This window comes from Lagopus muta, chromosome Z (assembly GCF_023343835.1).
Source record: "Lagopus muta isolate bLagMut1 chromosome Z, bLagMut1 primary, whole genome shotgun sequence".
Lineage (NCBI taxonomy): Eukaryota > Metazoa > Chordata > Aves > Galliformes > Phasianidae > Lagopus > Lagopus muta.
In genome coordinates, this window is record NC_064472.1 from 2802586 (window position 1) to 2827831 (window position 25246).

The 25246-nt window shown below is 43.9% G+C and overlaps 1 protein-coding gene across 4 annotated transcripts in view; it reads left to right on the top strand.

Moving 5' to 3' along the window:
• ST8SIA5 (ST8 alpha-N-acetyl-neuraminide alpha-2,8-sialyltransferase 5) overlaps window positions 1-25246 on the top strand; it is a 60381-nt gene that overhangs the window by 16439 nt on the left and 18696 nt on the right. For 3 of the 4 annotated variants that reach the window (XM_048931622.1, XM_048931620.1, XM_048931621.1), the window contains 2 exons: window positions 7238-7917; window positions 18195-18302. In XM_048931622.1, coding sequence (XP_048787579.1) covers window positions 7787-7917; window positions 18195-18302 — 239 coding nt within the window. In that variant the 5' untranslated portion in view covers window positions 7238-7786. The remainder of the gene's footprint in view (window positions 1-7237; window positions 7918-18194; window positions 18303-25246) is intronic. The other variant, XM_048931623.1, reaches the window with a different exon arrangement.

Genomic DNA, 25246 nt, shown 5'->3' on the forward strand with positions numbered 1-25246 from the left:
GTTAATGGGGTGATTTAGATTCTGCTTCTGCCCTTGAAAATCAAGAATGCCTGCCATTATGTTAAGCATGTACTGGTTTTGCTTCTGATTAAGCAGTAATGCAGAGTTTGCCTGGTGATTCAGCCTTATGGGGGAATGTACAAATAGAAAATAGTGGGCCAAGTACGCCCTGTGGCACAAATCAGTGAAATCTGGCCGTTACCTTGTCATTAATTGCTTGTTGTTCCAGGCTTTTTCCACTAGCCTGCAGATGGTGCAGCAAGCAGAGATGTCTTTTGTGGGCATTTTAAGTGTTCACAGCAAACAAAGCAGTGCACCAGGAGCTGTGGCCACAGCAAGCTGTATTATTATTGCCATAGCAGAGTGGTGTTTGGTTCGCAGACAGATTAGATGACGAAAGGGTGAGGTGTAAGCTGAAAAACAGGGCAGGTTCTCTTCAGGATCCTTAGCTTCCCTGATTGCACTTTCTGATTTCAACCCTGGGTCTAATGATTCGAGCATGGGTATCTTTTCATTTTGTATTCCTGTTGTTGTTCCCTGCCATCCCCATGGAGGGACGTGGAGGTCAGGCAGTAGTGAAGTGGAAATAAGAAGATGTTAGATAATTAGTGCTTCAGGTCAGACAGGCCGTTCCTATCTTCCATTTCTTCATAAATGATTACAGAAGTGTAGCTGAGGCAATCTGGGGGGGCTCAGAGAATATTTTTGGACTGTTCGTCTGCAAGCTGTGAAGCTCTATGATGCTCTAAGCCTTTGCATGGGCCATCAGAGGAATCCTAGAATCACAGAATGGTTGGATTGAAAGGGACCTTGAAGATCACAGAACCATAGAATAGCTGGGTTGGAAGGAACCTTAGGGCCTCCCCAATTCCAACCCTACCTTGAGCTGGTTTTCCCCCATCAGCTCAAGCTGCCCAGAGGCCCATCCTTGGCCTTCGGCATTTTCAGTGAAGAGGCACCCACACTAGGCAGGATTCTTTCAGTTCTAGAAGTGCTATTTTAAAGTATCCAATTTTCTTTCCACTACTGTACAGTCTGGAAATGTACCTCCCCTTCTCTCCGACCCCCAAACCATTTTTGAATATTATGGGGAGGGAAGGAAGATTCCAACTCCCAGGTCTGCCATGTTGCCTTTGGACTGTGAAAACAGGGTTAACACAGAAGTGCTGAGAAGGGTGAGCAGAGGGAGAGAGTCATGTGGACAGAATGCCGGCAGCAAAGCTGGCACATGTTGTTTCATTCGCATGAAAGTATGTTTTATTCATTTGCTGATGATCATCTTCAGTAGCTGTAAGAGAGAAAAAAAAAAAGAGGACGAGAACATTACTGGAAATCTTGATGAAATTCTGCAGCTTTGTCACCTTGCAGCAGCAGCTGAGTGTAGCAAAGGTGGGTTCCTGTGACAGTTTTGCTGGAATTAATACAGGCACTTTTGAATGGATTAAAGCTGTGAATGCCCTATCCCTGAAGGTGCCCAAGGTCAGGTTGAATGGGGCCATGGACCTGGATGGGCTCTAGGGTCCCTTCCAACTCGAGACATTCTAGGATTCTGTGATTTTTGCTTGTTTGTGACGTTTTTGACGTTTTTCCTTGTTTTTGAAACAAACATGCTAGGCCAAGGAATGCTGCAATTGCCAGCTCATGCTTGAGGGAGGAAATGCTGAGGAATACAGAGATGCTCTGTGCAAAGCACATGGATTGTAAGGTGAGGGGATTAAATGGCAGATGACTCCACCATGCCACGCTGAAGTCACAATTCCAGTGCCGAAAGCAGCAGTGCTGCTTTGCCTTCCTAAGCCAGCTTGGGGATGTCAGCACTACAGCGTGGCTCTGCCTGAAATTGTGGAGGAACGTGGAGACGAGCACAGATCTCTTCCTAAGTAGCAAATGATGGTGAGGACTGCTATCCCATGGGATAAGGATGGCTTAGCTTGTAGCCTGCTCTAGGACATGACAGCGGGGTAACAAGAAAACTAGACAGGGGTTTAGTTTTCAGACACCCTTTCCACTTTCAATTTCTTTGTTAAAGCTCAGACTGTAAGTTCAGTCAGTTTATAAAGGCACATCCTCCATAACCTCTCTGACTTTGCCACATCAGGAAAAAAAAGTGAAAATTTCAAGTAACTCTTGCCCACTTTACTAAGCAGACATTTACGATTCTGACAGACAGGAACTCTCAGCACTATTCTTGTTTGCCAGCTACTCTCATAAACTGTGAGGACCCCAAAACATTGCATATTATTTTTATTATCAGGGAAGGTCTTTCCTCATAAATTAATTGACTTTTGAACCCATGAACTCTTCCGTGTGAATCTGACACTGGTTCATCTTTTCAAGTGCAGAAAAGGAATTGTGATTTGGCAGTTCTTGTGTCATCCACATCTGTGAAATGCCATCCAATAATGTCACAAATCAAAAGATCCAAAAGACAGACATAATGTAAAAACATGCTAAAAAATATCAACTGCTTGATGCAGAATACTTTCTTTGGTTTAATATAACTAATACTGACTCATAACTTAAATTTAGATTCATCGAAGGATATTCTTGTAGACTGTGAGCCCAGCAGACACATGTCCAAGCCTCATCATTCTTCTTCACCCAGGGCCAAAGCCTTACTCACATGCTGCTGTTTGCTCATGTGGTTCCTACTTACTGTCATTTAAAAGAAATGAGAGATGCAGTACAGAGGATGCTGTACCAGAAGCAATTTGTTCCCAGCGAGACCTTTTTAGCTACACAGGATCATGAAATCATCAAAGTGCCAGGAGAACTTCTCAGAACTAAACTGCCCTATTGCTAAAATAAGCTTTAATTGATTGGGAATTGCAGTGAGCCTGACAATCTGTTCAATTCATTATTATTTTTCCTTTCAAGCTTCAATTCATATGTTCTAAAGTGACTGCATTGCTGTTCACACATACCTCCCTGCCCACGCTGCAGGCAAAGAAACCACCCACAGCCCTTGTAGCTCCAGTGGAGCTGCTGGGTATACCTGGAGGAAAGCAAAAATGCTGATTGAGAGTGAAGTTTAAATAAAGATGATGGGAGTGTTCTGTACATCACTAAATGCCACGCTGTGCTTCCCTCCGCTTGGAGGAGAGATCTCCCGGGGACGTCTCTGCCTGTCAGAGGCATTTCATTCATCTTAGCTTGTAGGGCACTGCATCCCGTAGGCCAGATGCTGTCGTAACCCCTTTGTTGGGGATTAGTAATGGGTTGTGGATGAACTCCCACTCTGCATTCCCAGTTTCGGGTTTTTAAAGAGCTAGCACAACTAACTGGCTACACTCTTGGTTATTTCCATACGTAGCCTGGTGCAGGCTCCCTAGAGAAGGGTCAGCGCCACCAACTAAGCTGCTGGTAGACGTGCAGAACTTTGGGCACATGGAAAGGAGCACATTGCTGGGGAGAATCACAGAATCACTGAGGTTGGAAAACACCTCCAAGATCCCCAAGCCCAAGCCATTCTCACCATGCCCACTGCCCATGTCCCCATGTGCCATATCTCCACAGTTCTGGAGCACCTCCAGGGATGAAGATTTCCACCACCTCCCTTGGCAGCCCGTGCCAATGCCTGACCAAAGAGAAGGGTGCACTGGAAGCAGGAGGATTATAGAGGATGTCAGTGAGGTCAGAAAATGGAGGTTCTTCAATGAAGAATGAGGTGAGGCTCAGGGTCTGCACCACATGGAATCATGGAATCACATAAATAGGAAGTTGATGAGTACTGAAGCTGGTGGATCAATCACAAGGTGTATACTTTATTACTTTGAATGGAAAATCAGCACAGAACTGTGATAAAAGGACAAAGGTAACCTTTCTGAAGCCCAAATCATATCCTAAAATAGCTCTCTTTGTCTTGATTGTGTAGTATAAAATTTTTGAAGGAATCAATTAGCTTGTTGCTCAGAGAAATCTTTACTACATAGAATTATGGAGTTGTTAAGTTGGAAGGGACCCTTAAAGGTCACCTGGTCCAACTCTACTGTTCTGATCAGTGCTATTCACTGACATAGCAAAATGCATTCTGACATCAAAGTCATTGCTTCTGTGAACTGCATCCAAAATTGTATGCCATATTTTAAGGTTTGTTAATATCTCAGATTAACATTTTAGGGTAAAATTTTGCTCTTAAAATAGTGAAATCAACACGAATTGAGCTTGTCGCCAGTAGATGATGTTGTCACTGTTAGACAGTGTGTGGCTGTTCTTCTGACCATAGAAATGTTTCATTGCATTAACAGCTAGGATATTTTCTGAAAAAAGAAATATCAAAACTTTCATCTGTCACTTTTAACATGGGTGGCACTAGCTCCAGTGCTTCATAGGCATTCACCAGAATGTGAAGTTTGGTTGTTTAAGCTCGGTTTGGTGAAGCCTGTGGGAGTTTTAACTTGATTGGGATAGGTAAGTGCCACCCATGAGCTCCTTTATGGCTCTGGCACCATCGCAGCCCTCTGGGTTTGACCTCCCCCACTGTCTATGAGAACATGGTTGGAAGGAAACTGGTGGTGATGTAATGGATATCCAGTGTGCAGAACATATGTTATCTCCAGGACACATCCTCCACAGGTAGCTCTGGTGCCAACATGGCTTTCGTCACCCCCTCATGCCTCAACCCCAGCTAAATAAACATTTACACTTTAGCTGAATCCTTCCAGCTTCTTTAATACCCAGTTGTAGGCATACAGATTCATGGTGGTAGTGGGACAAGATGTTGTGTTAAGCAATAGGTCGTGCTGATAAATGCATGTTTGATATTGCAAAAGAGTTAATACTTATAGACACATGTTAATAGGTTTCACATTTAGCTGAACCTTATGGGCATGTACATGTGTGCCAGTGCTCAGCTAAATCAGTGGTCTGGTAGTTGACACGAGTATTGTAGAAACTTTCATTTAGAGGAAAAGGAAGGTAGGAGAGTGAGATCTGAAAGATCTACAGCCTTGCAAAGCTGTTAATAATCTGCTCTGTGAAGTTCTTTAACGTGCATAACAAAGAAGGGTGAAGAGTGGCTGAGCAGGCAAGGAGGGAAACATTCCTGTAGGGGAATGTTGTGCTTATTGTGCTTTACTCTGAACCTGTATGGTCCTGTGAGCTTCATATATTCATTCAGTGATGCATACTGTGATTTAAATAGCTAACAAGACTGATCTTGCTCTCCGACACATGAATGCCCTTGCTTCCAGCTGAAATGAGAGTGCACAGTCAAATGCTGAATCAGGTGACTGGTTTAAGGAGAGATGCTTAGCGAAATTCCCAGCCAGACCTGCCCATCAGCAGTGAATTTCTCTGTTTTATTTAAGCTCTAAATAAACTGCAACTCAGAAATAAGGACTACATGTTGTCCCTTCAGCCAAGTTGTGCTTGGTGCTTGCACAGAAGAAGCACTGAAGACATCAGGAATAAAATCTCTGCAAGATGTGGCACAGAAAACACTCTCCATGTATGTGTCCATTTGCTTTGCTCTTTGCATTAGGTTTGCAGTGGTTCTGCACAGAGGTGTCTCAGTGCTGTATCATCTGATGCAGTGCAGAAGGGTAAGAGGACACAAATCAAAGGCTGCATGACTGCATGTGGCCATGACTGCATGGGGCCTTGCTCAGCTCAAGCGGAATAGCTTGCTGAGTTTGGTGCACTGTCCCAGTAGCAAATCACTTCAAATGGAGAGGAATAAAGGAAGGAAGGCAGAACGTTTTCACTAAAACTAGCTGATATTGCTGTCTGCAAAAGTAGTATCACACTAACAGAAGGTCCTAAGTAGCCAAATTTTCCTCGCTGATTCTTCAACTGAGACAAATTTCTTCGGGATGATTTTCAAAGGTACCCATAAAAATCTGACAAATCAAAGCATTGACTGCATTTTCCTTCACAGGTGCCTTTATTTCTCAGCTTCCCAGTGCAAATCCACTTTCACAGCATTTACATAGCAGCCCCACTGTTCTTCCTGTTGCTGGGGATTAAGTTGCATGTAAATGGTATTGTTCCTGTATGGAAGTATTCTCATGTTCTATGAGCTGACATGTACTGATTATTGAAAGAAACATATTTGGCCTTGCAACTGGTGAGTTTGGTGGGAGGGAATCCAGCCAATGCTGCTGTTTAATTTACAGTCGCCCATACGTGTGATATTCCCAGTATAACAGAAGTGAGCGCTTCCAAAACAGTTATTTCTCCATCCAGATTGTTATTCTTCTTCTGACCCCGGATGTATTTCCATGTAAGCATTGCCCTGTTCCTTCTTTTCCCTGTGGCTGCCTGTTCCTGGGACAGGGCACTGGGCTGCTGATCTTTGCCTAGCCTCAGGATGACCGCAGTTCTTGCGTGGACAAGTGAAGCCTAAAGCCTTCTGCTGGGCTCATAAATGCAGGTGTGAAGCTTTGAAAGGACTGGTAGGGGGCAGCCAGCCCATGGTAGGGTCCCTTCCAACCCAATCATTGTGTGAAAATCAAGAGAGTCTGAATGGGTGGAATTACCCCAAGGTCTCCTGCCTGCAGGGACTCAAGGTTCAGGTTCATATCTCAAGCACTTTTATTACCTCTGTTGGTTACAACAAAAGCAGCTGCTTGCTGCTTTGCACTGCTGGCTAATGGCATGCTTTGCACACACTGATTTACCTGTTGGAAAATTTATCAACACAAATATTTTCCTGTTATCTTAGACGAGGGTTTATTTCACTATGTTTTGTTGTCAAAATCCCCGTTCCCTGTCCTCCATTTGGGCAAAACAAACCCCTAGCTGTGATGTTTACAAAGCTTTCATTAGAACTTGTTAAAGAAGAGCTGGGAGTAGTAGGCTTTGCTCTCACATCAGCAACAAAAGTGCCATTATTTCCCTGCGAGCAGCATGGAGCCCTCCGGATGACAGGGAGATTTCAGGCAGCTCTGATACTTGTGGGCAAGGTCATGTTCTTTGCCTTTTGCAAAAAGCACTGCTCCCCGCAGAGAGCAATCAGAATATTTGTCTCTTTAAGTGAATCTGAGAGGCAGGCTGCGCGCGGCTGCTGCAGGGCTGCTCCGTGCCTCCAGTACATCAGCATGCAGGAACTGAGAGCGTGTCCTTGAAGGATGCTCAGCGTCCTTGCTCACTCTGTAGGAATAACTAGGGGAAATGTAGGAGCCCAAACAGTGAGTGGTATGTGAGTACAGCATCACATTTGGCACGCAAACCTGTAATACCAGTGGCACACTGCTTCCCTGCCAGGCTGACCAGATTGCTGTTGTTGTTTTTGCAGGGGACTGAAGGAAACCCTCACGACTGCTCCGCACTCATTCCTCAATAGCACACCCTGATCACGTCTCCGTGCGAGCACATTGCACTGGGATTGCTGAGCAGAAGCAGCAAGGAGCTGATGGCGATGCGTTTCCAGCGCGGGCTGCCAGAGCCCTCTGTTTGCCATTGGCTGCTGTTTTCTGGTTTATTTGCAGCTTCCCCCATCTGGAATATGAAAATTGGATTGGAGTAGGTAATTGCTAGCAGCGGGTTTTTGAGAGAGGCTTTGTGGGAGTGGAATGCCTCTTGCACAGCACTGCCTGCGCTGAAAGAGCTCTGATTTTAGATGTTAGCCACGTCTGAATCTCTGGGAAACTTTACCGTGGGAGCACTGCGCACAATCCTGGAGCTGACAGCCAAAGAGGCACGGAGGGGGCAGACAATGGGATGCCCTGTCCTTGGGTTGCTCCAAGAACAGACACCCGGAGCTCCCCTTGGCTGCCCTGCAAAACAAGCGTGAAGGTGACCATGGACTGAATCATACCCAACGGAGATCCCACAGCTGTTAAGGATGGGATACACAGACCCCTCGTCGGGCAGGGATTTGCTGGGAAACAGAACTTTGTTCTTCATCTTCATCTGCGCCTTCGCTGTGGTCACCCTGCTGCAGCAGATCCTCTACGGGAGGAACTATCTCAAAAGGTAAGGGGTGAGACTGAGTGGAAAAGTTGCCTTCTCCAACCAGTTCTGCTGGTCTGAACCACCTCCTGGCATTGTGCTGGCAGTACGAACCTCTTGTCGGTCTGGGAGAGTGTATCCGGCATCTGCAGTGTCTGTTTGATTATTAATAACAGCATGAGGCATTTTGTACTGACTTGTGTTATTGGCAGTTATTGACTCATGCTTTTAGGATATCTTCACCTTGGTGTTTCTTAATTCTCAGCTGTTGTTAAAGACTGGGTCTCACTTAGGATGTAACTGTGCCACCTGAATTTTTATTTTGACCAGACCCTGCCATCCAGGCTTTTCACTCCACGTAAGTTGAAGCTGAAATGCTTTCAGAGGTTGAACTAAGGCAGCATGGTTACTGCTTAAACTTTGGCGTTGTTAGAAACAAACATGCCAAGGCCATTCCTGAAGTCAGCATAACAATGCTAGTATTCCAAACAGCAGAGAAAGCACTTGTTTTTTTCCCTGCTGTATTCTAGTGAATTTGCTGCTGAAGCTGCTGTGATGTAGAGCACATCAGCCTTTGATCTGAAACAGTGCTGCTCGTGTTACAGCAAAAACCAGTGGGGATCTCCAAGTGCTTAAACTCGACCCATGCAGAGTTTATTTTGCTTAAATCTAGTTTGAAGAGTTATGGCTGATATGATTTTATAACGGGGAATGTTTGTCTTGAGGGCTCTGAGGTAAGTAGGCAGCTGCTGTGGAATTTTTTATGGGAACTGAGCTGTAACTCGCCAAAAGAGATCAATGGTTTGGCTCCTGATTTGCAGTGCTAAGAGCAAGGAAAATACTGACAAATCAGCAAACATTTCTTGCCAAGAGGGGAAATAGCAAACGTAGTGTTAATATGTATGGACAGATGTGTTGTGGGTTAGCTGAGCAGTTTGTGTGCCCTGCTCGGTGGTGAGGGGTGATGATTTGGGCAGCTCACTTACAGAAAGGTGTGACTAGATTGGAAGGAACCGAAGGAAAAGAGCAAGAATGAGCTGAGTTGCAGAAGGCACAGCAGATAATTGCTTGTTTACCTTGGAGAAAATTGAGGGGAGATATGATAACCATCTTGAAATATCCAGTGTTTGGAAAGATGAAGGTAACGAGCACATTTCGGTGACAGCTCATGGGGTGACAAGAAGTCACGTGTTTTAATTACAACATAAAAGATGTGTTTCACAAAAAGGGAAAACTTCTAAAGCATAAGGCTACCTAAGGAGGTATTAAATCTCTGTCTTTGAGGGCTGCAGGAACCCATCAGATAGACCAGGATGGTCTTGGTGCCACAAGGATAACCTGATACCCACGTGAGGTCTCATTTTGCCTTACTTTTCCAATTTGTCCTGTAGGCCTTGCAGCCAGTAACTGGTTTTCCTATGTGCAAGTGATTGCAGGAGGATTAGTGCTGACAAATAGATCCCAAGTAGAGATGGAAGTGAGAAATGGCCAAATGAAAATACAATAGTGAGAAGATACAACGGAAGACTTTCTTTTGGGGTTAGTCTGTGTGTTACCACATGCCCTGGGACAGCCAGCAGGGAATGCAAAATGAGCGATGTTCAATTCCTAGATTTGCTAGGAAAAGCTTTGGTTTTGAGCAGTGCCATTCAAGGAGCTCAGGCGAAGAATCGTGCATTCATTTTGTCACTTTGACTGCAAAACACGGCTGTTTTTTGTTTCTTTTTAATCCAGCTTGTAATGATTTGTCATTTTTCCTTTTTCTCACACAAACTATCTCCAGGCAGGTTTCTCCCTCACTTAATGGGAAAAAGCACTCAGAGTCCTTTCTGCTGGGCAGTGTTAGTTCTGTTGGCTGCAGAAATGACAATTCAGAATGTGGCAGTCTCAGCCTGCCAGTTATTAAGGACAGAAAAAGTCACATATCAGCCTACGTCCTTACCATAACATCATCATGAAGATACTTCTTTCCCTGAGGTGCATTACAGTAACTGATGTTGGGTTTCTTGCCAGTGGCTGTGACTTGTGCCCAGTCTCCTCTTTCACAAATCCCTGCTAGGAGCTGTGAGGCTCCTTGGGCACGTTACATCTCGCACCTTCAGGTCGGTGGTGGTTTTGGAGAGCATCTTTGCAGAGAAGTGGAATATTTATAGCCTCGGAGCCTCTTGCCAAGCTGGAGCCTGGGGACGCTGCCTAAACCCAAAGCCATTTACATGCTGGGATCCAACATGCTGTTTGGTTTATGACAGCGTTTGCTTGATATCATCCCAACCTCTGCAACAGTAACAGCCCTCTGGGCCTCCTCCCAAGGCAGCAGGAAGAAATTCCGTTGTGTATTTAGGCAAAGCTGAAAATTGCCCTGAAATACTCTTCTGCTAAATGTGCAATGCTTTTAAGCCTAAATATAACACAAGGCTGGCTTGTTCCTCTGCAAGGAGATGGTGGAAACGGCTGATGTCCAGCGAGACTGAAACCAAGCAGCTAAGAAAGGGAGCTTGGACAGAATATTGGGGCTGCATCAGCTCCTCCACTGATGGCTGGACTTGGTGGTCTTAGACCAATCTTAATCATTCTGTGGTTCTATTACGAGGGACTTGGTCCCCATAAGGGGTATGGACAAAGTGGTGTTTGTTAGGAGTGGAAAACACACAGTTTGTTGGGAGCCAGATGGAAATGTGAGCTGTATGGTTGTGAGCTCTGCTCTGTCCTAAAGAAGTAAAGAACAGGCTGGCTGCATTGCCAGCAACACTCCTCAAGCTCCCATGGACACTGGTGGCCCTCCATCCACCCATAGCCATGCCCCAAGCCCATGGGGACAGTAGGGCTGCAGACAAGATTGAATCTCCAGGAGAGGAACAGCACTCAGAGAAATTCAAGAAGGGTTCCAGGCTTGGTGAAGTTCTCTCCCAAGTTTCCAGGTTTTCACGCATTTTTCACTAACCATGTAAATGTTGTTCATTTCCTTTGGCTGCTGCTTTGTAATGTGCCTTTGGAAAGCAGAGTCCTGCCCGCCTTTTTTTTACTCTTTTTCCTTTTTTTCCATCTCTTAGCAGTGCTCTCAGGAAAGGCATCCCCATAGCAGCTGAAGTCTGAATTAGAGTTAAGCTCCACGACTTCAGAAAGCTGTGGACTATGATGCTCCTTATCCCGAGTAAAAAGGATGATGAAATGAGATATAATTAAGGGACTTTAATACGGATCTCTGGGGTAATTATTTTTGTTTTAGGATTAATGGGATGATTAAAAGCCCACTGGATTGATCTGTTAAAGTAGGTTAAACGCTGTGGACTTCTGCTTAAACCCAGAGCTTTTGCTTGCTGTTGTATTAACTTATCTCTCCAGTGCTCAGCTTTTGGCTGAATTTTCCTTTGGATCAGATGCTCAGCTGAGGGCTGGCCTTCTTTTTGTGAGCCCCTGTTTGGTCAGCAGGGAATAGCCCTGGATTACATCCGGAAACTGCCAGTACTGTATAAACTGCTGAAATGGTCCCTGTTCTCCTCTTCCAACCTGTAGCATGGAATAGATCAATAGAATAATACTTGAATATTACTTTGCTAGATATCTATGTTCTGTTGACAGGATTTTCACGAAATACTGGTTTTCTGACTTCTGCACAGAGTGAGAGCCTGCTGAAGAAGCGAATCTGCCCATTTGAAAACATTTTTGAGTAGGGTGAGAGCACTTTTGCAAAGATATTGAAGACTTTGAGCAGTGGTTACTGTAGAGTCTGTCATGTATGAAAACACAAAGAATTACTTAGCAAAGAAGAGCAAACCTTGCCATGCAGCAGAATGCCTTGTTTGAAAGCTTTATGTCTTTTAAGTGAGATTTAAAAAAAACCCAAACATTCTATGTATGTCTGTGTGCCTTATAATTAATACCAGACTCTCATAGGTTTATACCACCATTTTGGTATTTTTGAAGTAGCTTAGCAAATGAGCTCCCAGATGTATTTAACCCTTTATTTACCCTCTTAAGAAAGGTAATGTAAATACAGCAGGAGCAAATAGAAGACAGTGAACAAACGTGGACTGCATCTTGAAGGAGTCATGTGGTTTGCAGAGTGCTGTAACACAAGATCAGATCTCCCTTATATCAGGGCCAAATTTCTTTCCATTTAAATATTTCTCCCAGGAGACAAGCTGAAGGTCACCCCATGATTCATTTATCTAACGCACATTTATCTAATTATCTCTGTGCCTCCACTGTTTCTAACCAGAAATATTATCCAAGTGGAATGACATGCGACCCATGAGGCGTCTGACTGAATCCCTGACAGGCTTGTGGAGCAGCTCTTGGTTGTGTTGGTTTTCTTCAGAGGAAAAGAGTGCTGGAAACTTTAGGAGATGTGAAAGTCTTGAAGCTATATGGACAAATATGTGTATGCATGGAAAACGCACACAGGATACGGCTGTCCTCTGAAGATGCTGGATGTATCCCAGCAGATCAGAGAAGCTGAGACTTCTCAAGAGCATTTCAAGGTGTGGCGGGGATCACGGAGCTGGCATCCACATCTTGGGAAGCTGGTATCCCCATCTTACCATCAAGTGGCTAAAGTTTTGGTACCAGAGCATGGAGGCATGTTGCTTCCTCTCTCGGATTCCCTGGAAGCAATCTTTAATGCAGAAATTAGGCAGGAATTTAATCCCTGCTTCTTGTAGACTTGCTTTGTTGCTAGCCTCGTTGTGTTGCACCTTCAAGTGGTTAGAAAAGCGAGTCCCTCAACTGCCAAACCTTGTCCATTCCTCAGATGACACTAATTTAAAGCAATGGGAGTCAGTTATTCTAATATTTTGCATGTTCAAATTGCATTATCGCCAGTGTGTTAGACCGTGCTCCTTCCTGAGCTCAACATGAGAGCTGTGAGGCACTGCAGTGACACACAGATGCTTTCCTCTTTCCCAGGGGCCACTGGGTGATCCGTGTTCCTCACAAACCAGCTGCGTAGATTTTGAATTGTGTTGGGAGCTCTGCAGAAGCTTTGTATCCTGGAGTGGTGGATTGCAGATGTCCCGTTGCCTGCTGAAAAGTGACCCTCATGACCCTGTCAGCAGTGGCATCATGGCAGCTGCTCACATCTGTGGCCACTGTTAAAGATGTCGTGGCCACTTGGTCTTTAATTTTTGTCCTGATAGGGTTTTCTGTTTGTTCTTACGCTTGCTGCAAATCATGTTCAGACAAAATTGCTGCTCAAAGCTTTGTGTTTTCTGACTTTCACTGTGCGTAATTCTTACCCTTGATTGCTTTTTCATCTTACTCCTTGTTTTTTTAATTCAAGTGTTTTCATTGCTCAGCAGTCCGTGCCTCCCTCAGGCAAATTGTTGACTTAACCTCTCATTTCCTTGAGGTATCTTTGCCCTCCACTGCTCGCATCCATTTTGCATTCCCATTGGCCTTGCAAGTAGTCACTGTCCTTGCATGTCCTCTTCAGCTAGTTAGCTTTATGCTTTAGTTCCTGTGATGAAAACCCTAAAAGCAAGCTCCATCATTGGTAGTTTTTTGGCACTTCCCATAAGAAAAATGCAGCCAGAGCTCAGCCAGATGAAAATTTTGGCCAGTCAACAGCAAGGGAGGCTTGCACAAATGGGAATCCTCATCCGTGGAGTTGTTCAAGAAACTTGCAGAAGTGGCAGCTGGGGACATGATCACTGGGCATGGCGGGGGTGGGTTAGGGTTGATCTTGGGGATATGGAAGTCTTATGCAATGTTTGTGGTTCTGTAGGATGAGTCCTGCTGCTTGTACACACAGGAAGAGTATGGCCTACTAATGAGGCTGTAATACAGTACAAACACTGACTTTAACAGTGTTGCTTGTCATGTTCCACCCATGTCTTCAGTACAGTTGAGCTCTGGGGGTATGTTTACATTGGAGAATATAGCACTGTGTAGGAACACTTGACCTGGTACTAAATATATTAGCCTTGGAAACATGAGATGCATAGTAATTAGCTCAGTCAGATCTCTCATACTGTGGTGAGATTTCTCTTGGCACCCATGCTGTGTCAGGTATCCTTGCACTGAGCTCTAGCCTCCAATATCATAGTTTGTTGCCATCTTACAGTATTTGTGATTTCATGTTGCAGTCTGAGCTTGGGACTTGATCAGTCTTTTCTCTTGATGAATTCACTGCGTCACTGTCAACTCACTCTGTGATGGGTGTTGTGCTTCCCCTAATGATTACAAATGATATTTTAATTTTGAACACTTGTAACAAAGCACTTACTTTGTGTTACTCCTTGGATGTGTATCTTCCAGCTATAGAAAAGGAATGTTTAACTTCTTTCATCTTTCTTGGGAAGTAATTTTTAATCAGATTTTTGAGAAGTCACATGTGAATATCTGAGGTAAAATTTATCCAAGAAGTGATATATGCTATATGAAACAAAACTTTTTTTTTTTTTTGCCTGTATAATAGCAGTTATAATCCAGAAGCTTCCCACCTATGTTTCCAATTTTGCTCTTTGTGCTAGTCAAAATATACTCCTCCACCACTCTATAACTAGTGCTTCCATCCAACATGTAAAGCCAGGCTTGTCTTTCACACAGCACAGTATGGGCCAATTGATGTAACCAAGTGGATATGGGATCATGGGGTCTGTATTATTCCACGTTATTCATATTATTTCATATTGCTCTCTGCTAACATGGTGAGAATAAATATGAGTATTTTTTCCCTGATTTTACTGGAGAAATAAGAAATTCTCTAAGCTTGACAAGTCAGATTCCAATCTATTTTCACTGAATGCAGATGTGGCTTTTAATAAACCACTGAAATAAGACTTTGCTTTCACTTGCTGCCATCTAATGTAATTGTCTTCAGTGACCAAATCTAGGTCTGATTCATTTCAGTGACTGTTTTCAGTCACCCTAATCTGCAGGTTGTTTGTGCATACCACTGGTTTTGTTTTATTTTCCGTCCGCCCTGTGGACATTGTGAGTCACATTTTCCCTATTTTGCAGGAAAGGAGGGACTGGATCTCAAGGTGATTAACCATCTGACTCTGCTGTACCCCTCTGACATCCCTGTTACTAGTCTGGGGGGATCACTTTCCATTTTCAAAGAGAGCAGCATGATCATTTAACACCACAGTCTTCAATTCCTCCTCTCAAGGGCACAAGGATTATGGGGAAACCATTGCTCTAATCTCCAAACATCTGCTGTGCAGGAGCTGTTTCTTGTTTGGATGATGGCGGTGGGTTTGTGCTTTGCTCCCTGCTGCTTCCACAGCTGGTCTTGACAGCCCTTCACAATTACCACTGCTCCATTAATTTTCCTGCTCTTCTTCACCCTCTCCCTCTGTTCTTACATTACAGCAGCATTTATTTGACCACATACTGATTCAACATTTGCAGTTAACAATTAGGATCAAACTGTTGCTTCAACATTTACCTGAAATTCAAGGTCTGTGTTGCCAAGAGTTCCAGCTTGGATTTGTTCATCACCAGGTCTAGACTGCTCATTCTCACATATCTTAGGGGCATGTCCTATGGTTAATGATGTCAATCAACTAGCACTCAATCTGACCACTGCAGAACTTCCTTGATAAGAAATTTACACAGGACAGTATCACTATTTGTGGTCATTACATCATTTATAAGGTCTTCACTTGTCATCATCAGCCTCACCTGTTAGGCAAATGTGCTAATTTTAGAAGGAGATAACATGAAGGCACACTGAACAGAGGGTAGCTCCACAATGGTAATCACTGCGGATTATCCCTGGCTCTCTTCTTTTTTTTTTAAATCTTTGACACTGTTAAAATACAAAGGAAACCTCTACATAATTTCCTCTGCTTTCCTCTCTTTTAATCTTCTTTTACCCTCTTTTTTTGTCCTGCTTATTTTTTATCTGCCTTTTCTATGTTTTCATCCTGCATGTGCTTTCCTATTGCAATTCTGACTCAAAAAAGTTCAGCTTGCCCCTTCTTTGTCTACCTGTTGAGGTGTAGCTAGTTTTGAGAGTGAGTTTAGCTGACAGAATATACTGTTGGAGCAGTCCGTCACTCTGATGTTTTCTCAGTCTGTTTGCAGATCTGGACAAGAGTTATTAGCCCTTAAAATTCACAAATAGAGGATCAGAAAATAATACACTTTCAAAATTGCAGTCTCCTGGCTCAAGGCTGATTGAAATCAATGGTAAAACTTGCAGTAATCTTGTTAGGAACAGAATTAATTCAGGTCAGTGTTATTAAATGTCTCATCCTGCTCAGTCTTAATACTCCAAGTCATTGTTTGTGAAAGCTTTTCTTACTAGCAGAAACAGGTTTATCATCACTCCAGAAAATGCCATACTTTACCTTAATCTCAGGCTTGCAGTGAGACACAGTCCTATGAGCTGTGGTTGTATAAGTAAGCTCTTATGGTGTCAAGCTCTATAGAACCTGTTAGAGAAAAGCACTGTGTCCATTGCTCTTGTCTTGCTCAAGGTCAGACACTTGGCTTGCTCCTGATCCCAATTTCAGCTCACCACCTCGGGTTGTGTCCTTACCATCTAGAGGAAGAAACGTCGTACCCAGACCCTCTGCCCTCGTTGGATATTTCTGTGCTTCAGTTAGATCCCATTCTACCATTTCAAAGCTAAGTATTTTAAGCTGCTCTTCACAAGACATATCTACCATTCCTCAGTGTTAATCTTCCTGATCTCCTGCTGGATCTTACTCAAGATATGTGTGTCCTCTTGTAAACTTCCTCAGCTGCAGGACACAGTGTTTCCAAAAAGTCCCAATGAGAGGAGGGATTGGAGAGTGATTTCGTCATATATTTTGCTTTAGGGGCAGATTTTTAAGGGCTTAAATTGTCTTTTTTAAGGACATTTACATTGAAATGAAACACTTCTCCAAAGGAGTCGTGAGTGTCATAATGTGTTAGACTGTGGTGCATCATGAGTGTTATTTCAGCAAGCCTGAAGTGAAGGTGTCTTAGTAAAAGTGAGAATTTTCTCATGGATTTTTTTTTTTTCTTCACACCATCCTCTTTGTAGAAATCATCTCCTGGGGCAACCTCAGCTGGTTAAAGCTAAGAGCAATGTCAGAGGCATAGGACTCTCTGATGAGCAATAGCACTGCTTTACCTGTTGGCATTATGGTATAACCCACACACTGTTGGATGTGCTTTTACAAGTGGACGGGATGCCGTCTCTGTCTTCAGCTCAGACCACTCCCTACCTCCTTCAGAATTCCTTTTTTAATGCCCCTTGTCTGTCTTTATCTTCCAGAGCTGCTAACTGCTGCCAGTCAGACTGGAGGATGGATGGGATCTGAGAGTCCTTGTGACTACCTGTGGACCCAGTGGGGTCCTGGATGCCCTTTCTTTTGGGCAGAGCAGGCTGTCAGATTGCTTCCTGCACAGCCCTGCCAGGAAGTTAGCTTGCAGTACTGGCAGCACCAAATGTTCATAGTGCAGCTGCCAGCCCTCTGAAATCATTTTGTTAAAGTTGTGTTAAAATGGAGAAGATTAAAAATAACAATTCGTTGTCTTCTGAGCGATTGGAAGGATTTGACTAGTGTTGTCAAATGTTTCTTCAGATCCAACTTTTTAAAATATGCGTTAGATTTCTACTTTAGGTGGGGTTCCCAGGATCACAGAATAGATTATTCACAGTCACAGAATCCCATAATGGTTAGTTTAGGAGGAATCTTAAAGCTCATCCAGTTCCAACTCCTGCTGAAATCTGAGGAATGCAGGCACCCTGGGATATGCAGTGAATTTGTGAAAGTTTGGAAAATGGGGAGTTGTGATGGTTGTGATCATTTGCATTTGCTTAAAACATATCATCTTCCCAAAAAGGGGGAAGCAGCAATATGGTGTGACTTAGAGAAGTCATCAACTACTGCAAACAATGATAAATTCTCTGGTGGCATGGCTAGAAGAGGCTAGAGGAGGAACCCAACTCCCACCACGTGTAACAGCTACAGTAGATGTGAAATTGAAGCTTGGAGGGTTTATTTCTTTGACCCTAGAGTTTTCCACATCGGTCCACAGCTTTTTGTACTCTGGGACTGAAATTTCCACTATGCTTCATGCATCCGTATGTGGTTCTGAGCACTGGCCCTCCATTTTGCTTGGTTGGGGTGACTGGTGGTGCTTTCAGAAAAGGGCTTGTAGAGTCCATTGGAAGTGAAAATTAATGGTTTGCACTGCTAAGGTAATGAATTGTGGCTCTTGATATCTTTTTGTTGTTTTTGACAATGTTTGTGTTCTTAGTCACATTTCTGTCTTAAGAAAAAGGACGTGAGAACTTGTGCTGATAGACTTAACCTAATGAATGGTGTCAAATACCAACTGCCTCGTTTTCTTGCTAGAGGGCTGCAGTTTAGCTGGCAGAATGGAGAGGAATTGGCCAATTGGACCGGCACCTTTAATTTCACGGATGACGGAGCAGTGAAGAGTGGCAGTGACACAGGCACCAGGTACTGGCACCGGAGGGGATGACTGCAGACATCTCTTGCTCTGTGTATGAACAAGTGTGAGCACAGGCTATATGAACAGATTTACAGTTTGATTTGTCCGCCGGATGCTGTTCACACATCACAGAAGATTCTGGGGATGCTGTGCTGGCCCACCCAGGTTTTGGGGCCATTTAGGATATACCATAAACACCCTTAAGATGAGCAGGATGGTGACATCTGCGTCCTGGCCTCTCCTTTTCCCATTTCTCCACCATGGCCATTTGTAAATATACAGGGAAGTATGGGAAAGTGTACTTGATTGGGAAGGGCTTTTCTTTATGGTAGAATGCTCATTCTAAGAAACATAGTTTAACTTGAAATCAGTCCAGTACCTCATAGTGGAAAAATGGTCTGTCAAAGCAAGACCAGAATATTTCCTTTATGTTTAGTATTCTGAAGATGATTTAAGAAGTGCTGATGCACTGTTTGCTGTTGCACTTTTATTAATTTATAGTAGGATTCTTCAGACTGATCTCTATATAAAAGGCCATGAAAAGCCGTGTGCATTGGTAAGACAGTGCAGCTGTCACAGGGAGCTCTATGGCTATCACTGTGTGCAAAATTTGATGCAGGTATGGGGCTGATATGTGGGACGAGTTCCTAGAATATCAATCATAGGAAAGGGCCCTTTCCTATAAAGGAAGGCTGCCTGGTTTTCATCTTTTGTACAGGGCAAACTCCTGCACTTTTACCTCAAGGAGCAAAGCTCTGTATGTTCAGTGCACAACGTGCATTTAAGTCATGTATTTAATAACAAATGTAGGATGGGACATCTGGGCCATTGGTTGGGTTATGATGCCCTCTGCTATCAAGAGTCCATCTGAGCTGAGGATGGGTTCACTGTGGTGAAACCTTGCTGTGGGTGGTTTAGAAAGGACCTTTCACTGCGTAGTCCTCCCAGTTCCTATGGACTTGAAGGAAATTAAATAACCTGAATCTTGTATAGTACTGAGTTGAATAAATAGCAGGGAAACTCTAGAAACACTGTAAGTTAAAGAAAAGAAAAATAATTACAAGAAGCTTGCATTAATAAAGCTCTCCCTGCCTAAATTAGGTGTTGTGTGTGAAATACCATCACAGTGTATTTTGGTAGCCACTCTCTACTGCAGCTGTGCAGCTGATAGCATTTCAACAGCCAGAGGAAGTACTGCACATAAGCTGCCAAAAATCACCCATCTCACCAAATCACAGCGGTCTGCAGTTCCTGTATGGCTCTTTCATGTAACAGGATCTGTATCCCTGCTGCTGCCACTCATTAAGGAAACGTTGTGGAAAGAGACGGCCTCTCAGCAGCATTTAGCTCAGAACCAGAGAAGAATGGTTCATTCTTCCTGTTTTTATGTATGGATCCATCTGCCTGTCTATACCTTTTTTTTTTTTTTGCATTTTTAGTGAGTGCATCTACGGTCTTTATGTTCAAAGTCTTTGATCAGGGCACTTGGCATAAAAGAAAACTGAATGTGGCACAAAGACAGATGTCTTCCTGAAGATAGAATAGAATTAATATAGATTTCCTCTTGTAAGTGCCCTTGGCAGGAACAATTGAACCATCACTGCCTGTGGGATGGAGAGACCTTTGACTGCAAAATGCATATGATATTGGATGACACTGAACAACAGTGCCATTCTCAATCTGTTTAGCCCCTTCAACAAGGAGGAGGTTCAGGAGAAGAGTGTCTTTTTATACAAATAGTATCTAATTGCATGAGTTAGGTACAAATTTCCCTGTGCGTTGCAGGGGGGTTGGACCAGCTGGCCTTTAAAGGTCTTTTCCAACTCAAATGGTTTTATGATTCTGTGATTCTCTATGCAGTTAATGTTGATAGACATAAGCAGATTTCAAAGTCAGTATGTTAATAAGCATGGAGATGAAAGATGGGGTTTCAGGTTGGGGACAGGTCTGGCTGTGACATGCATAAATGCATTACAGACATTGTCCATTTGTCTACTGTCTGAGGGTGAAGTATGCAGAAAAGTAAAATAGAGCTATGTAGATATGGAGGTGAGGCTGCATGGTGAATAACTGCAGAGTTGTGTCATCAGCTGTTTGCTGTTTACCTTTGATCACCTTTCCTGCTGAGTTACCACTAGACATCTCCTGAGAGGCCTAGCATAACACCCAACATCAGACTGTTGGTATCATCTGAAAGCAAGCCTTCCTCTAATGAATAATTCTTTCTATCAGAAAGAAAACTTGCAGAATGAATTTTCCCTGCCTGATTTTACTTGTGTGTATTTATGCACCTCCAGAGAGATGTCTAAAGAGTACAAAACTAATTACGTGTCAGCATGCTCACTGTATATCTCTCATTGCATGGCTCTGCATTTCACTGTGTGTTATTCCCTCCATCTTTGTAGAAGGTTTAGTGTTTAAAAGTAGTAACTGAAATAGATGTTACTTCAGTTGGCTCCTGTCATTCCTGTATTTCATGCATATAGATACATGTTTATTCATACATGCCTGGTATTGATCCATTTGTGTTTTATAACTACTCATTGTCTTTTAGTGATGTAATTTAACGTACAGTGCTGAGACATTAATAACTCATCGCTCATTTTGCAAGGGATTTATTAGTTGCAAATAAAGAAATTCCAAAGCAAAAGGCATACTGAGCAAATAATTTCATTTTTGCAAGAATTTCAAGACAGACAGACTTCATAAGAGTGGGGGCCATGCCAAAACCAATGAATAGTGAAGACTGCTCAAGAAGGGTAAAATAGCACAAAAGTGAAGAACATCATGCTGTCTGATTTGAGTAGGAACTCTGATTCAGACATTAACTAAAGTACAAAGTTAAGTGTAGCTTGCAGTTGGAATTCCAAAATGAGCCCTACTTCAGTTGCTGGCAGCTCTACTGTCCCACAGTAACCGAGGTAACCAATGAGGCTTTTCATCCCAGAGGATTTAGACACTTCTTTGACCTGCATAGAGCCATTCCCAGGAGATAAAAAATGATGCCATGAATTTGGGTTAGTGTGTGGTGCAGTGAATGTGAATCCTTTTGTGTTAGCTGATACTGCTGTGTGTAGATTTCCTACAGAGTTATATGTTTGCTGGGACTTACTGAGCACCAGAAGGTTCGTTTCCATGCATGTGACATTGCTGCAGACCTAGAAAAACACGTAGAATCACAGAATCATTAAGGTTGGAAAAGACTGATAAGATCCCTAAGCCCAAGACCAACCTCACCATGGCCACTGACCATGTCCCCAAGTGCTGCAGCTCCATGGTTCCTGAACACCTCCAGTGATGGAGACACCACCACTTCACTGGGCAGATCATGCTGATGCATCACTGTTCTTTCTGGGAAGAAATTATTCCTAACATCCAACGCGAATATATTGTTCAACTTAATGGTACTGTGAACCTTCAAACTTAAAGCACTTGTTGCTAAGATCAAGCTGCCTTAATGGTCTGATGGTGCACCTGTCCCACTGGATGCATTATGTGATCTCTGCCACCTTCAGTCTATCTGAGCTGAAGATGTGGTCAATGCAGAACATAGGTAGTGAGATCTCAGAAGTCGATGGGTGAAGGAGGAGGTGAGCTGTATGGTTTGGGGCCCAGAGGTTTATACACTGAATTTTCCGTCATGGCAAATATGAAACTTTGTCCTCAGTGGCTGCAAAACAGAAAGTGCAGTCAGCTGAATTCATCAAATACGCATCTTACAAGATGAGTGTGAGCCGTGAGACCTCACGGACCAGCAGAGCAGTTGAGGAGATCCCTTAATTCACAGTACTGAACTCAAAGATACTAGAATCTTGAGAACTAGAAAGGGAAAAAAAAAATGCATTGCTTAAAACCATAACCTAAAATGAGTTTTTTGATATGTTATTGATGTATAAGTGTTGACTTGTGCTTTGTTATGCCTCCCAGAAGGCCCTATGGCTAACACCATCGGTGGCTTGTTTCAGTCAAAGTGATAGGAATAGGATTGATTAAAACAGCCTAGCAGCAGTTTATTAAAAAATTGGAGAGTTCAGAACTGGCATTGCTAAAAGAGAGCTCCCTGGCATATCCAACTGCTTGTCAGGTGCTGACGTTGTTTTGATACTGTGATAAAGAAAGGAAAGAAACACTGAATTTTCCTCCAAAATTCCAATCTGATATGCTCTTCAATAAATTGTACTGAAGGTGACGCATTATACAGCTGCTCCACCCACAGCTGTTGCAAAGGAGCTGAACTGGGTGAGTCACATAGAATTAGTAATGGAGGTAAAGTCTGGCAAGGTTTGGTCCCTCACTCGCAATAAGTTCTCTGTTACAGTCAGCACTTACTTTGCACTGTGTGGATTTTCCCAGAGCCCCTGTAGCTGTGGTGCACTCCACCTGATCCATTGTTTTGCAGAAAAGGTTTGAGGATCTGTGCTAGCCCAGCTGAATGAATGCAAGTCCCCATATGCTTTTGGAGTTAAGCTCTGTCTAGCGTGTAAGATTCTCGAATGGGCAAGGTGAGTCTAGACTTGAGTTAGATGTAGATCTGCCCATCTGATCAGTGCAGACACTGCAGATTGGACATTTCTCTTAATAACAGAATTTTAATAGAATTTAAGTAGAATCTAAATAGAATCTTTAATAGAAACTTACAGATCTTCATGTATTTGCTCTCATTTCTTAGTCTCTGAACAACATGTATTTTTGGAAAGATCTTTCCTGCAGAGACAGGTCCAAGCCTTCACATGTTGCTCTGCTCTCTTGCAGCCTCATCATGAGCAGTGCAGAACCATCCCTGCAGGAACAAGCAAAATGGGAAGGAGGTTTTTGCAGGAGAAAATGGTCTTGTTTAAAACATGCTCGACAGTGACATTCAATTATATTTTAAAACCTTTGTGCAATTTATCAGAAGAATCCGTGCCTTGATCCAAGAGTCACTTGAAGACATGTCTCAGGCTTAATTCATGCAGCACTATCAAACAAAGCTGACTTCCAATCAAAGCTGGAGCAGCCCGGCTGCAGATGACCAAAGACCTAAGCATGAGCTGATGTGCTTGGGAGTCACATCTGCCTCTCACTTGCCAGCTCAATGAGCTGCTCAATTGTAAGTGAGGTGGCAGCGAGAGAAGTTTAGGAAAGAAGAAAGCCTTGTTTAGGCAAGTGGGAGAATGTCAGAGCAAGCAGCATCTGATTTCTGGGCATTCAGTATCGAGGGACTTAGAAAGAGTTCTCTCCCAGTGCTTTTGGTGTTAAGAAACAGGATTTGATCCTTGAAAGAATTATTTTGTAGCATCATCAGCATTTGCAGCCTGAGTTTCAAACCATGAATTTGACACTCCCAGTGACTGCTGGAAACCAGAAAAGGTGACGTACTGGGAGAAGTAGCTGACAGGACAGCCCTGTGCTTTTCTGAGCTGTAGGCTGGTGAAATCACAGAATCATAGAATCATAGAACTGCTTGGATTGAAAAGGACCACAAAGATCATCCAGTTTCAACCCCCTGCTGTGTACAGGGTCACCAACCAGCAGACCAGGCTGCCCAGAACCACATCCAGCCTGGCCTTGAATGCCTGCAGGGATGGGGCATCCGCAGCCTCCTTGGGCAACCTGTTCCAGTGCCTCACCACCCTCTGAGTGAAAAACTCCCTCCTAATATCTAACGTGAACCTCCCCTGTCTCAGTTTGAGACCATTCCCCCTTGTCCTACCACCATCCACCCTCACAAACAGCCGTTCCCCCTCCTGTTTATACTCTCCCTTCATGTACTGGAAGGCAACAATGAGCTCTCCATGGAGCCTTCTCTTCCCCAGGCTAAACAAGCCCAGTTCCCTCAACCTTTCCTCACAGGAGAGCTGCTCCAGCCTTCTGATCATCTCAGTGCCCTCCTCTGGACCCGCTCCAAGAGCTCCACGTCCTTCCTGTACTGGGGGTCTCAGATGCAGTGCTGCAGATGGGGCCTCACAAGAGCTGAGTCGAGGGGGACGATCCCCTCCCTCTTCCTGCTGGCCACCCCTTTTTAATGCAGCCCAGAACACAGCTGGCCTTCTGGGCTGCAGGCGCACACTGCTGGCTCATGTGCAGCTTCTCATCCAGCAGGACTCCCAAGTTCCTTCTCCACAGGGCTGCTCTCAAGGAGATCTTCCCCCAGTTGTGTAAATACCTGGAATATAAATAAATACCTGCCCCAACCCAGCTTCAGCACCTTACACTTGCCCTTGTTGAACCTCTTTAGGTTCACATGGCCCACTTCTCCAGGCTCCCTCTGGATGGTTCCCCTTCCCTGCAATGTATCAACTGCACCGCTCAGCTTGGTGTCATTTGCAAACTTGTTGAGGCTGCACTTGATGCCATCATCTGTGTCACTGATGAAGATGTTGAAGAGCACCGGTCCCAAGACCGACCCCTGAGGGACACCACTTGTGACCGGCCTGCACCCCGGACCCAGTCCTGCACACAGGACCATTGGTCACAACCCTTTGGCTGCATCCAGCCAGTCAATTTCTAATCCATCAAACAGTCTGTCCTTCAAATCCACACCTCTCCATGGTGAGGGACCATGTGAACGGCTTTTCAGAAGTCCAGATAGATGACATCCATTGCCTTTCCCCCATCCACTGAAGCTGTCACTCTATCATGGAAGGCCACCAGGTTGGTCAGGCACAATCTGCCTTTGGTGAAGCCATGCTGGCTGTCTTGAATCTCGTCTTCATCTTGTATGTACCTTCACATAGCTTCTAGGATCTGCTCCATGATATTCCCACAGAGGTGAAGCTCACCGGCCTGTAGTTATACTGTTACAACTATTACAAATGCATTGCTGCTTCATGAGCTTCCTTGAAGAACAGAAAATGGTTTATTTTTTGTGCAGCCCTTTCCTATTTGTTCTTCTGTCCGTCAGTAGCACATCCTTCTCTCTTTTTTTTTTTTTTGTGGACTAGAAAAACAAGCAGTGACCAAATAGAGTTTC